General features: G+C 34.1%; 1 protein-coding gene across 1 annotated transcript; it reads right to left on the reverse strand.

Annotated features, from left to right (window-relative positions):
• Positions 1 to 452: 452 nt before the first annotated feature.
• On the reverse strand, positions 453 to 13,854 carry LOC132756657 (thrombospondin-1-like). Its single transcript, XM_060747788.1, has 10 exons — positions 13,778 to 13,854; positions 13,484 to 13,525; positions 13,103 to 13,182; positions 9,339 to 9,401; positions 8,887 to 9,016; positions 8,500 to 8,622; positions 7,825 to 7,995; positions 7,083 to 7,253; positions 1,226 to 1,390; positions 453 to 923 (listed from the first exon to the last, which is right to left on the reverse strand). Exons 1-10 carry the CDS (start codon positions 13,794 to 13,796, stop codon positions 523 to 525), a joined length of 1,365 nt encoding a protein of 454 aa, XP_060603771.1. The 5' UTR covers positions 13,797 to 13,854; the 3' UTR covers positions 453 to 522.
• Positions 13,855 to 14,110: the final 256 nt, after the last annotated feature.

The raw sequence follows: 14,110 nt of genomic DNA on the forward strand, positions 1-14,110 counted from the left end.
AAAACAAGATATTTAAAGATTTTTCTTTCGGTTGCCATGGCAACCAGAGTTCTGCATGGAATTAAATTCTTTGAACAATTTTTAAAGGTGACCACCAAAGGAACATTCCTGTGAAGTTTGGATGAAATTGGCTCAGTGGTTTATGAGGAGATGTCATTTAAAGCAAAAGTTTACGGACGGACGAAGGACGGACGGACGGACGGACGCCGGACGAAAAGCGATCACAAAAGCTCACCCTGTCACTTTGTGACAGGTGAGCTAAAAAACTCACAAAAGACATTGCACTAAATTCAGTAAAGCTATATTAACTTGCGAGAAATATCGATACTAACGTACTACCACCTATTTAAATTTAAGAAAGTGGTAATGGCTGCATTAAAGTTAAGTTTTAAAACAATATGAAATCCGAAAGAAAACTGTTAAAAAGGAAAATAAAAAAGTCATAACTTGAATGAAATGCAGTAGTATAAGGTATTTATTGCGATAATGTTTGCTACTTTCTATAACTATGCAATTGAACGTTTAATGGATAAGAAATCCAGAAAAGGAGTTGATATGAAAACCATTATCTTGATAGAGGACATTGGTGCCCGTAACTGTCGTGCATTTTACCCAGACTTTTGCATTAGCACTAAGATATGTTAATCCATTAACGGAGTTACACCTATCGACAGTGGTATCATATACCTGACTCGTTGCAAAGGGGGCACCATCCAGAGTAATAGCAAAGTACAAAAACTTATTGTTATGTAAACAAAATTGGGTATTAAATGAGTAAATTCCATTAACAGGAGCTGTAAAGATTCCTGTTAAGTTATTGTAAGCTTGTCCTTCGTTCGCCATTGTTGTACCAAAGATCATCACATCACCAACAGAGGGACTGTAGTCTTGCACAGTTCGAGCCATAAATGCAACTGTAAGGACTGAAATGAGTGTTCGCAATAAAACATTTCTGTGTCAATATCATGAACTATTATAAATTATTTTTCCAATTTATTCCTCATCCGTATAAAATAGTATTTACCAGCGCATCTTTTCAACTTTAATGCAACTCTAATAGTGTAATAGCTTTGTTCTTAATTTTTCAGAAACTGTTAGCATACTTTGCTGAATTTAAATTTACATGTAAACATTTGACAACTTAAAAAAAAAGAATCATGAATTTAAGGTCCTCGTGATCTAGATCTCGTATGCTAGCGTCAACAAGAAAAAGTTTTCAACTTACAACAAACTTTCACGTTACAAGATACTGTTTGTAAAGGGTCTCCCTCGCAATATTTTCCAAATGGCGAAGGGCTAGGATGTGTGCAATTGCGTGATCTCGACTTTATCCCAGTTCCGCAAGACAGAGTACATTCACTCCAATCACCCCAATTTGTCCAGCCTCCATCTTACAAAAAGAACAGAGGAGCTACGTTCAAATGCACTTCAATAACTTGATTACATAAGAAATAAAGCCAGTCAAGCGGCGTTCATCGGCTGTTTAACACCGGTTAGAAGTTTTGATGCGTAGAAATTGACAATGATTTTACGATTCTAACAAGATAAAATAAGGGTATGGTGGCTGATTTAATACACTTTGCGCGTTGCGTTGTATATAGCGACCGCTTTGTCGCTAGTGAATCGCGCCAAACGGTGCGTTGTCTCACTGTCGTCTTGTCGTTCTGTCGCCAGCAAAGTACGACATATGGCGCGTTGTCGTGCCACGCGTTGTCGCGGTGTCGCCTTCTCGCTTGGCTTATATATATACGCACAAATAGCCAATCCTTCGATTTGAACCGAGCGACAGTGTGACATCACGACAAGACGCCGCACGACAATGCGTCGTTTGGCGTGCATCCTTAGTGACAGGACGACTAGACGAAAGTTCGACATCGCTCCGTTTGATGCTTTGTGTGCTAAATCAGCCACAATATAAGTGAGATAACTAAGTCTATTTTGTCAAGTGGAGTTTATATCCGCTGCCGATTTTCGTATTAGACTGTTCAATTTGCACCCTACTTTCGGTAAGGATAAAAATTATAAAACAAAAGAAATAAAAATATAGAAGATATTGAATGAGCGTAAGTTAAATACTGAACTTATTTAACGAGTTGAATAAAATTATATTATGCCAGCATAATAATATTTTATTCAGCGAGCTCAATTAATTCAGTAATGAACCTACACGAATATCATATTCTATTTATCACATATACAAAATAAGACTTGTTTGAAAAAATCATATTTCATTGACGCAATACCATTTTTATGGAGGCGTAAAAACGGCACGGTTATGTGATAAGGAAATATATTAAACCTTATTTTTCAAGAATTATTTATAAAATGTTCAACTATCTTAATCTTTCGTGTCAGACGTGAATTGTTTTATGTTTACATTGGTTCTCGATGAATCTACCTTCAGCTCTCACCCATGTCACAGTGACTTAACTTTTTTTTAAATGTTACAATGGGCTACATACTATAATAACACAAAAGGTTTTGAAGGTACATTATCATATACGTTTGTCAGATATTTTTTTGTCCGAAACTTTTTTGGGTTAAGCAATTGCCAGTCATAAAAATCAGCACGAAATGTGTTCATTTACCCAGAAAACAATCGTGGTTAGCGATTTTTATTGTCACATAGCTGGACGTCGATATTTGAACAAGTTGAAATAGAGAAAAACAGAATCCCTAAAGAAAGCCCAACACGGCAAAATTGTAAATGTTGCAGGCTCGGTTTGATTGAGCCTGTTCATGAACGGTACTGGAAAGTGCAAGTCAGCGTCCACGCACCCTAGCACCGGCTTAAGCAGAATTCAACATTTAAACACGAAAATGGTGAAATTTTGAATTCAGAAACATCCGAAGATGTGTTCATACGGCGGTTATCATGGAATTTTCAATGAGACACAGTAGTGCCATTCCATGAAAAGCGGCGTATGGTCCCCAATTAAAAAAATGCGAGTGCCCTAAAGTTTTTGGCTATTTTGAGGAAACTTTTGGATTTTTCGGACCATTGTGATATGAATTAAAAAAATTTGGATGATATTTCCTATTAGAGAGATACATGATCTATGTGAAAAACATTGGTTTAAATGATACAGTGTGTGGAATTAAAATTGTGCTCAGCAAATTATATGGCCATGCATAGCAGCCATTTTCTACCTTTTAGTCTTATTATGGTATATTACCCAAATAGAACATTAAAGTTTGTTTCAGGTACCTGTAACCCATGTCAGTTTAAAATGACGTCATTATGGTGCTTTAATGAATGAAATGCATATAAAGGATGGCTATTACGCCGTATACGAATTGCCGTAGATTAGATTTTTCTAATATAAATTATATCGACTGATAAGGATAAACCCTGTGGCGTTAGTGTATGTAAGATGTAATTTTAGCATCATTTTAAAAGAAAACATATAAGGAAGTAAAATACAAATGTACCATTCATAATTTGTCATTAGTGTTGCCTAAGAAGGCTTTATCTATCAATCTTAAAAGAACAGCTGCATATACATGTAGTCGTTAGCTATGGAGGGCGTTCGTTGCCAAAATTCCAGACATGTAAAGTGTTCCTTTTTAAAATAACTTTTGAAAATGCGAACTTGTATGCCTACCATTTTTATTGTAAACCTCTCAATTCAATCTTTTATTTGAAGGTTACCGCCTTTATATAACAAGTTTACATATATATCGTAACAACTGAACTAACATCAAAAACGACAACAAATTTACAATTTCGTATCTTCCATTGCATGCAATACATATGCATGTTTGCACACTTATAGATCTGAAATATACAAATGAAACGTAAAACTCGAATACGGAAAATAGAGTTTAAGAAAACGTGTTACAAGTTGTAGAACTACAAGAGTACGTTAACACAGTAACATGCTTAAAATGACAAAAGTAGATTCACAAAGTTAAACGATTTTAAGTCAAGCATAACGCCCCGCCCCTCTCGGAGTATTTACGAACTTCTATTGCGGACAGGTATAAAACGGCGCCTCTCCCATATTTTTAAATAAAACTGAAGGACAACATACGGCATTTTTCATAAAATATATATGTTACATTTGTTACAAAAGTTTTGTCAGTAACAACATCACTTGAAAATTGCTGATTTTACCATTTATGATGAAGATAACTTATGCATTACCTTATTTTTAACATCGTGTTCTTATCAGTTACAAATTATTTATCATTTTAGTGATTAGCCTGTCCGTGCTTTGCCTAGTGCCCTGTCATGTGTTTTGTTTTGGGTCCGCCTTGGCTTCTTGCCACTTGTTCTTGTTGCTGGGTCATGTGGGGTTGCGTTCATTGAGCGCCGCCTTTTCCTTGTTGATCTTGTTTATCATATATTCCTGAGAAACATCGGCGATTGGGAAATTTTTTAAGGGAAACAATGACCAACTTCAAGTGAGTGATTTTATTAATAATGTAAAAAACCACCCAATATTCTTATTGGTATCATTGAAAAATGTATTGGCACAAATTTCATTTTCAACAAAAACTATGCAAGTATATTTTAAAGCGGCCACCGAGATTTCCTTTCCGAAATCAAGAAAATACTTATCCGTAGCACATATGTACAATCTTTAATAAGGTATTTTCAGTATGAATAAAAACTTTTTGCACTTGTTCATTATCCCTCATGTACAGACTCAATCAAACCGAGTCTGCAATTCTTATGTAATTTTGTAGTGATTAGTGCTTCCGAGGGATCACTTTGTTTCCAGATTTTTATACTTCACAACAACAGGTTTCAAGTGCCGTGAGGCAGCTGTAAAAAGTTGCCCCGTACTTCACTTCAGTGTTGTTATATTTTTCTGGTCTTTCGAGATCATTGATGCCAGCGCTATTAAGTGTTGAGAATTGAGTACCGTTCAAGCCGGTGCTAGGGGGCGTGAGGCATGTTGCACTTGTTCATTATCCCTCATGTGCAGACTCAATCAAACCGAATCTGCAATTCTTATGTAATTTTGTTGTGATTAATGCTTCCGAGGGATCACTTTGTTTCAAGATTTTTAATATACTTGTTCAAAACTTATGGTCTTAACTTCATTCAATATTTTTTTTCCTTTTTGAATAAAGTATCTAAAGGAAGCGACGTTTTTTTTTCCGAATATATGAGTGTGGATTTAAGAGAGAAAAAAAACAACGATAAGTTAGAAACAAAATTTTTAATACTTCTACGTAATTAATTTTCATTTTTAAGGCATCACTAGAAAGTTCATTAAGGATTCTTAAGCACTATTAAGTGTTGAGAATTGAGTACCGCTCAATCCGGTGTTAGGGGGCGTTGAGGGATGTTGCACTTATTCATTATCTCTCATGTACAGACTCAATCAAACCGAGTCTGCAATTCTTATGTAATTTTGTTGTGATTAATGCTTCCGAGGGATCACTTTGTTTCCAGAATTTTTTTACTTGAGTCTAAATTTATCAACGCCGCCTTTCCTTGATGATCTTGTTTATCATATTCTAAAATTTTCAAAATTGACCAAGAAATAAAAAAAGTAAGTAGGGGCGCCATGTTTCTCTTACTGAATTTCAGAGTGTGTGTGTTTTTTTTTTTTTTTTTTTACTTGGGGATCATATGCCGTTTTTCATGGTATGGCACTTACGTGTCACATTGAATGTTCCATGATAATCACCATATTAACACATCTGCGGATGTTTCAAAATTCAAAATTGAACCAGTTCATGTTGAATTTTGCTTAAGCCGGTGCTAGGGGGGGCGTGGACGATAACTTGCTCTTTCCATTACCGTCCATGAGCAGGCTCAATCAAACCGGCCTGCAACATTCTCAATTTTGTCGTTTTGAGCGTTCTTTAGGGATTCTTATTTTCTCTATTTTACAGAAAGTAACATGATAAACTTTTTAACGAAAAGTTAATTCATTCTGATTTAATTCCTTTTTATTTTGAGGCAGTATATAATTATATATCATAAATCGTATTAATCACACTTTTAGTTCAATCCAAAATTATCAAAATATATTACGAAATAAAAAAAAAGTTTGGAGGGAACGCCGTGTTTTTCTTACCAATTCGAGAGTGTTATTTTCAGACTAAAAAAAACAAACAAAAAAATCAATACATCTATTTAATTCATTTTTATTTCCGAGGCACTCATAGAAAGCTTATGGAGTAATCTTTCATTTGATACAAATTATATTGGACTTTTTATAGAAATAAAAAAAAAGTTAGAATGGACGCCGTGTTTTCCTTCACTTTATTGAGAAATAGGAGAGAGGCGACGGGTATTATACCTGTCCGTACATTTCCGTGATAGAAGATCGTAAGTACTCAGAGAGGGGCGGGGCGTCATGCATGACTTAAAATCGTTTAACTTTGTGAATCTACTTTTGTCATTTTAAACATGTAACTGTGTAAATGTACTGTTGTAGTTCTACGACTGGAAACACGTTTTATTAAATTATATTTTCTGCATTCGAGTTTTACATTTCATTTGTGTTTTTCAGGTACATATATGTATATCTACAAGTGTGTAAACATGCTTATGTATTATATGCAATGGTAGATACGAACTTGTAAATGTGTGTTAGGTCAGTTTTTAAGATTTACATGTAAACTTGTTATTTAAAAGCTGGTGCCTTCAATTAAAAGATTGGATTAAGAGGCATATCATTTGCTGTGCACGAATGCAATCAAAAATGCTAGACATACATGTTCGCATTTTCAAAAGTAGTTTTCAAAAGGAACACATTACATGTCTGGAATTTTGGCAACGATCGCCCTCCATAGTTAGCTAGTCTTTGTTGGCAGTTATACACCTTTTTGGTGTACACGTCTAAATGGATATTGAAATATGTGGGACTTAACTATAATGTAGAAAATACTGGAATATTAGAAAGCCATAAAACATTGAAATCCTGGGTGCAAAATTCTCGTATAAATACTTTTTACAAAAAATAACTTACGCTGGCCGGCGAGCTTTGAAACCTAATATACTTGAATATAGTGCTATTAAATATACTGCTACCTACGCGCTGCCAAAGTACAAAATGTATCTAGTACAAAATGAAAGGAAATCTCAGTTTTAATTAGTTTGCGTCTTCACAACTTACCTGTACATGGAGACGGTAAGCATATTTTATCGTCCAAAGAATCTCCAAAACAATGATGTCCGAATCTGTCAGGTAGGGGATTTGTGCAATTACGGTGCCGCCTCTGTAATCCTACGCCACATGTTACAGAGCATGCTTCCCAACTCGACCATGTGGTCCATCCACCATTAACTTTAAATACATTTTGAGCTAAATTCTAAGAATTCTTCGACAGTCACAATATGGATACTTTAAATTTGGTTCCGAATTTAATCAGGCATAATTTGTTGGCTAACAGTTACAAAAGTGATCAAATATCGACGGACTATATAACGAAAGCGAAAATGAATGTCAGATAAATATTTATCTCAAAAAAATAATATTAGCACATCTCTATAATAATGATGAAAGATAAATATTTAAAAGTATTTCAATTCATTAATTACTTATGATGCTGCAATATGTCTGCTTAACTCTATAGTATTTGTAATTCATTGGTCGCTGGTTCGATCCTTAGCTGAGGCGGAATATCTCGGTAACAATTGATCTCGGACATTCAGTCTAATAATACTTCGTCTTTCACCGCTGTTTTAGAACTCCTGTTAGATTAGTAGTCTGTCTTTTGCGGAGAAATAAGTTCTTACTGGTTAGCTATTCATAAAGGCCAGTTAGATGCATAGACCTTCGAGATACGACCATACCAAACAAACACAATCTGATGAGGCTTTCTAGCAAAATGAACATGCATGAATTTTGTTGATACCTGGACAAGTTATTTCGAAACATTTTCTTGTTTCTGAATCATTTCCTGAACAGTTTAGTCCGTGATTTACTGGAGTAGGATTAGAGCAAGTCCTTGTTCGTGACTGTGTCCCATTACTGCATGTTACGTCACACGATGACCACAAAGACCAGGCAGCCCAGTTCCCATCAACTATGTAATGGACAGACAGAATAAATGTGTGCATGAAAAATTATTATTTTGTTTATGTGAAGATAGTATTTCTTGAAACTAGTATTTTATTTTTGCATCTTTTTCAGTAAATATTTTCATCAATCAACGTTTATAATATAGTTCATAACTTTTGCAAAAGCGATGTGCTTCCAAGGGTGAATTTTTAAAGTGACACTCGTGAGTCCGTGAAGTTCAAATCGTGAGTTTATGAGTTCAATATGTTGAAATCGTAAACTCTTGAAGTCTCATCGTGAATTCATAAAAATGAAAAAGAGACCTCATAAAGTTTAATTGTCCCAATCAGTCGTTTACCCGTTTTTCGTAACATTGTGCTTTGTTAGTTGATGTAATTTTACATCTCTACCAAACGGATATATTAATAGTTTAAAATATAGTAATACATATTACCAATACAAATTAATAGACTAACTTGCATGTTGTACACTTACACTACAAAACCCTACATAGAATACATAATCTAACCTGGACAAAGTCCGCAATATTTTGGACAGACTGTCTTTGCATGACTAACATCAACAATGCATGTGTTGAATACTGAATGTAGCAATGCACAATCAAATTTTTCGTCATCAACACATGTGTTAGCTGTAATACGAATTATCATTCAATGGGACATTTCACTTATTTTGTTGCTATTTAAACGGGTTCATTAAGATTATCAATCATAAAGAATATAAAATATATATCATGGTATTTCAAATAATGTTGTTTTAAGATATCAATTGATCAATTTACATTTAAAGCTGAAAATAGACAAGTCTAATGGAATACATTGGTTCTGATTTAAAGTCCTTAAGATTTTTTGTGAATGCATAGGCAACTGATATGTAAGTAACTTTGAGAACATACTTTTTGGGTAGTTGCAAAGATTTTTGTTACATTTATCTGTGCTACAGCATTCTTGGCAGAATTGATTTTGCTTGTCATTGACGTCCCTCCCAACTAAGCTGGCAACACCACTTGTATTCACACCACATTTCTGAATAATTCATATTACATATTTACAAAAGAACACTCCAAATAAGAAATGTAATGAAACTTTTCTTGCTTCGCAGATATTATAATTATCAAAAGGACGTATCTTGCCATGCACCTCCGACAAAAGTTAATCTTTAGATATATGTGATACTTACGGAAGCACTTATCAACAAAATATGATAATTTGATGTAATGAAATAAAAGAAATGCCAGAAGTAACGAATTATTTCACTCAGATTAACTTTATTTTTAAAATTCAATAAAATACCAATTAGATGAATCTATAAATCAAATAATCTTAATTTTATTAAGCTTGTTAGTACCATTTTGTCGATACATCCTAACGTTCTTGTTTGTCCAGTTTCATGTTTACTTTGGTAACAGACCTGTAAACAGACAAGAGCGATCAGTGATTACATGTGTCGCCTCATAATAGCCAATTGCATGTTGCGGCTACTTTGTTTTTGTTTTGTTTTGTTTGTTTTGGGTTTTACGTCACATCGACACAGTATAGGTCATATCGCGACATTCCAGCTTTACTGGTGGAGGAAGACCTCAGGTGCCCTTCCGTGCATTATTTCTAGCACGAACGGGCACCTGATTAGCACCGCCGACGTTCCGTTAGCTAGCTGGATAGCACGGCTACTTTAGCAGGAGAAACAAACAATCTTAACAGGACAAAACGCGTTTTTAGTCAAGGGCCATAAATCAGACAAAAACCATTTAACGTGAAAATCCGTGTACTATGCACAAGTACTCGACCTACCAATCAATTCTGTAAAGTTTTATTGAAAGCGCATTAGTCGTATAAGAGGAGTTGTCCGAACAAGTTTTAAAAATTAAAATCGTTACAGGGCCATAACTCTCACAAAAATCAATTAGCCGAAAAATGTTGGTAGGATGCACAACTAGACTTGTCATTGAGCATTCCTGTAAAGTTTTGATAAAATGGACCAGTAGTTTCTATGGAGTAGTCCAGACAAGTTTTTGTTCAGCTGTACACAAAAATACGATTTTTATTCAAGGACCACAACTCGGCCAATAATCATTCAACCAGAAAACCCGTTTACTATGCGTAAGTACTTGACCTTCAAATCAATCCTGTAAATTTCATTAAAAATGCATAAGTAGTATAATTGCATATTAATATATATACGCATTTATATATAATATACATGCACACACCAATAAATATATATGGTCATTTAATGCACAAATCAGTGGAAATTCAACAAAAATTTAACCTTCAAAGCCAAGGTCATAAAACAGCCAAGGTCAATTTGAGTTTGATAAACATTAAAGTCTTGTCCTTAAAAATGTTCTGTTTTAATATGAAGTTCATCCATTCAATAATAGCAAAGTTACAGCCAGTTACAGCTAAAACAAGAGCACCGGTAGGCGGAGCATTATATGCCCGAAAGTGCTTTAGTTGTGAGTAAGGATGAAATATTTGTAAGACATGGGAATTAAATACAGTATTACCTCCTTCAAAAAGCAATCCTCCTTTATAGCTGAAGAACCTTCATTTATATACAATTGCTGTTTTATAAGCACCACCATCAAGTTGTAGTAATGCTCAAGAAACCACAACTTTCAGTGTACAGATCATTGTGACCATGACTTTTGACCTTATGAACCTAAAATCAATAGGGGTCATGTATTGGACATGGCTGTTCATCCTATAAAATTTTACAACTGTAGGTTGATTAATACTTTAGTTATTGAGCGGAAACTGTTTTCAGTTTTAAGGTAATAGTGACCTTGACCTTTAACCTTTTGACCCCAAATTCTATAGGGGTCCTCTACTCAATATGAACAATCATCCTATGAAGTTTTATACTGTGGGCCAAATGGAACTAAAGTTATGCTCCGGATACAATTTTCAGTTTTAGGGTAATAGTGACCTTTGACGTTGTGACCCAAAATCGAAAGGGGTCCTCTACCTAATATGGACAATCATCCTAAGAAGTTTGAATACTGTGGGCCAAATGAAACTTAAGTTATGCTTCGGAAACCATTTTCAGTTTTAGGGTAATAGTGACCTTGACCTTTGACATTGTGACCCCAAAACCGATAGGGGTTTTCTACCCAATATGGACAATCATTCTATGAAGTTTGAATACCTTAGGCCAACTGGGACTTAAGTTATGCTTCGGAAACCAAATTGCTAACGGACTGACGGACGTTCGGCCAAATTGGAATAAGGGACCATTTCTATTGTTATTTTCTATTGTTTAACAGAGGGCCAATGACCTTTCTATTGTTTAACAGAGGACCAATGGCCCCTTACTCTATTGTTAGACATTCTTTCGGGCATATAAAAATGAAAATTTCAATAATTTGACTTCAAAGTCATGGTCATTTATGAGTGAAGGTCAAGGTCTGTCTGGTTAATTTAGTTGAGCTATCCTTCAAGATTATTATGTTCAAGTTTGAAGACAATCCATTCAAAAATAACAAAGAAAGTTACAGCCAATAATAGAAAGAACAGACAAAATTTGGACATTTGATCTTGAAGGTAAAGGTCATTTATGAATGAAGGTCAAGGTTAGTGTGGTCTACTGAAAGGTCTTGTCCCAAGGGTTGTTGTGGTCAAGTATGAAGAGAATACACTAAGAACTAAAAAAGTTATGATCCGGGTACAAGTTTGCAGACGCAAAGTCAACGCCGCCAGGACTATAACAATTCCTCTACTTTAAAAAAAATCACTGAACCCTAAAATGCTGATGATATGCACAACTTAACTTGGTACTGATCATTCCTGTAAAGTTTGGATGAAATTGTTTCTAATAAGTAGTCTGGACAAGCTTTTTTGTACCACAAAATACTTGGCCAAAAATCATTCGACCAAAAATACCCGTGTAATATGCACAAGTATTTGATTGTAAAGTTTCATTGAAATTGCTTTTAATGGTGTAAGAGAAGTCCTGACAAAGAATTAAAATCATTAAAGAGCCATATCTCTAACAAAAATCATTGCACCGGAAAATGCCGACGATATGCACAACTATACTTACTTTTGATCATTTCTGTAAAGTTTGCAAGACATTACACTAATAGTGTCTAGGGAGTAGTCCGGGACGGACGGACGGACAGACAGACAGACAGACGACGGAGAAGTGACCCCTTATGTGTTGCCACTTCTCTGTACAGGCGACATAACAATGAATACAAAAACTATAGCAAAGAGCTAAAGGATACTTTGTAACATGTGACATTTGGTCAGAAAAAGGAAAGACGCATAGATAATAAATAATAGCTTCAAAAGGACAAGCCAAGACCTAATATTACTCAAAGCACCAGGAATGTAAAGGAAGTTATTTACGGTATTTTCATTAGTTCTCAAGGGCCCTGTGGTACAAGTTACGATTCCACGTGGCAACGCTATTACTGTAATATTTTATTGGGATATTGTCTAGAAACGGTTAAACATTTTATAAAAATCATCACTCTAGAAAGGGTTTACGTGGCGGCTTGTATGATAATGATTCGTCCCATAAATGTGACTTAGTTAATATGTGTCTCTATACTGGAAAAACGTTTATCCTGATCTTAATCCGTGTCCTTAAATGGATAAAAAAAACACTAGGTACGTGGCTACGTTGCTTTCCTTCGCTGAGTGAAGTTTGATGTTTGGAAACTACCCTTACGCACTTAAGAGGTTGAGAAATGAATTTTTGTATATATGTATATAAAGAATACTTTGAAGGATTAAAGTAAAGTGAAATAAGATAACACTGTGTTGCTTTTCTGTTATTTTTTTAGTATCAGAACTTTTTGAATAAACCTAGTATATAAGTTAAGTTTTATTTTTTGCATTTATTAATTATTCAATTTGCATAATGATGTTTAGTTTTTTATTTTCCCAGTTTCTATTGTAATCTTCAGGTCATCCATTTGAAGATGTAAAATAAAATTTGAATCAATGTAGTATTTTGAAAACAAACAAAAAATCATGTAGAACATTTACATTTTACAGTGGTGCTTAAATACGTTGCCATTTTTAGGAGGAAAAAGGAACAATTTACGCATCAAATGATTTTTTTTATTTTGAAATTTACTCTATATATAGCCAAAAGCATCATACCTGGCCTGTCAAGCATTCTGTTACTGTGTGACAATCGTTTACATCATCAATGTTCGAGCAAGTGTAGCAATGCAAAGTATCTGTTAGTAAGAAGTACAATTTTATACTCAAATATTCTCAATATCCATTTGCATTCTGCCAATCACCTATGAATTGATTGTTCATAGGAGATATATTTTTCTACAACATAAAAGTCCTAAAATGTGACATAATACTTCCATTTCGATCACTTTTTATATTGAGTATTTCAATAAAATTGTTAATATAAAATACAAGGCCCGTTCATAATTGATAATGGTGCTGATATTCAGAAATTTACTATATTCGGTTGTTTACATATGTTCAGCAACAGTTTAAAAATAATCTAAAGAATATACTTACATACGTGATCAAATTGTAACAGGTGAAGTAGCAAACTTATTCCTAGAATTTAAAGTATAAAGCAAAACTTATATTCAACTCACATCTATGGAGTAAAATTTTATTCACAGCCAATAAAAATCTGCGCATAAAACTATTCTGGTGTCTGTGTACTATCAATAGTGAACACTTTATACTTTTTCATCTTATTACAGAATTGGTAATCAAAACATTATATCACACTTTAATATATACTTTGATCTACCAACAGAATGTTTTATAAACAAATTTATGATAGACTTTGGCAAAACTTACCCAGTAGAAGAATATGCATCGTCAAAAACTATGAAATTCATTTGACGACAATTGATAAGGCTTTATCAGTGAAAGTGTGAGACATACAAATGCACGAAAGTTCATTAAAAGTCAATTATTTGTAAATAAATGAGGACAAATATATAAAAGGAAAACGAAATATTTTACCATATAAAACATCGTCAATGTTCATTTAGGTTTATAATGTTTCTGAGCATTTTAAAATGAAGAAACAAATATAATCGTCAAACATGTCTGTACATTATTATTCTAATTTTGGCCAGTGAATTTTATTCTTCAATATCTTTGCGTTTGTTAAATGCACTTTAAGCG

The sequence above is a fragment of the Ruditapes philippinarum genome, unplaced genomic scaffold, assembly GCF_026571515.1.
Source record: "Ruditapes philippinarum isolate M1 unplaced genomic scaffold, ASM2657151v2 ctg1287_1_1_1_1, whole genome shotgun sequence".
Taxonomy (NCBI): Eukaryota; Metazoa; Mollusca; class Bivalvia; order Venerida; family Veneridae; genus Ruditapes; species Ruditapes philippinarum.

Excerpts from the sequence above, each read along its gene's own strand:
- LOC132756657 (XM_060747788.1), bottom strand. Across the intron at positions 7,996-8,499 it reads ATATTGCGGACTTTGTCCAG|TTGATGGGAACTGGGCTGCC; the intron begins GTTAGATTATGT and ends TCCATTACATAG. Across the intron at positions 7,254-7,824 it reads TTTCGAAATAACTTGTCCAG|TTAATGGTGGATGGACCACA; the intron begins GTATCAACAAAA and ends ATGTATTTAAAG.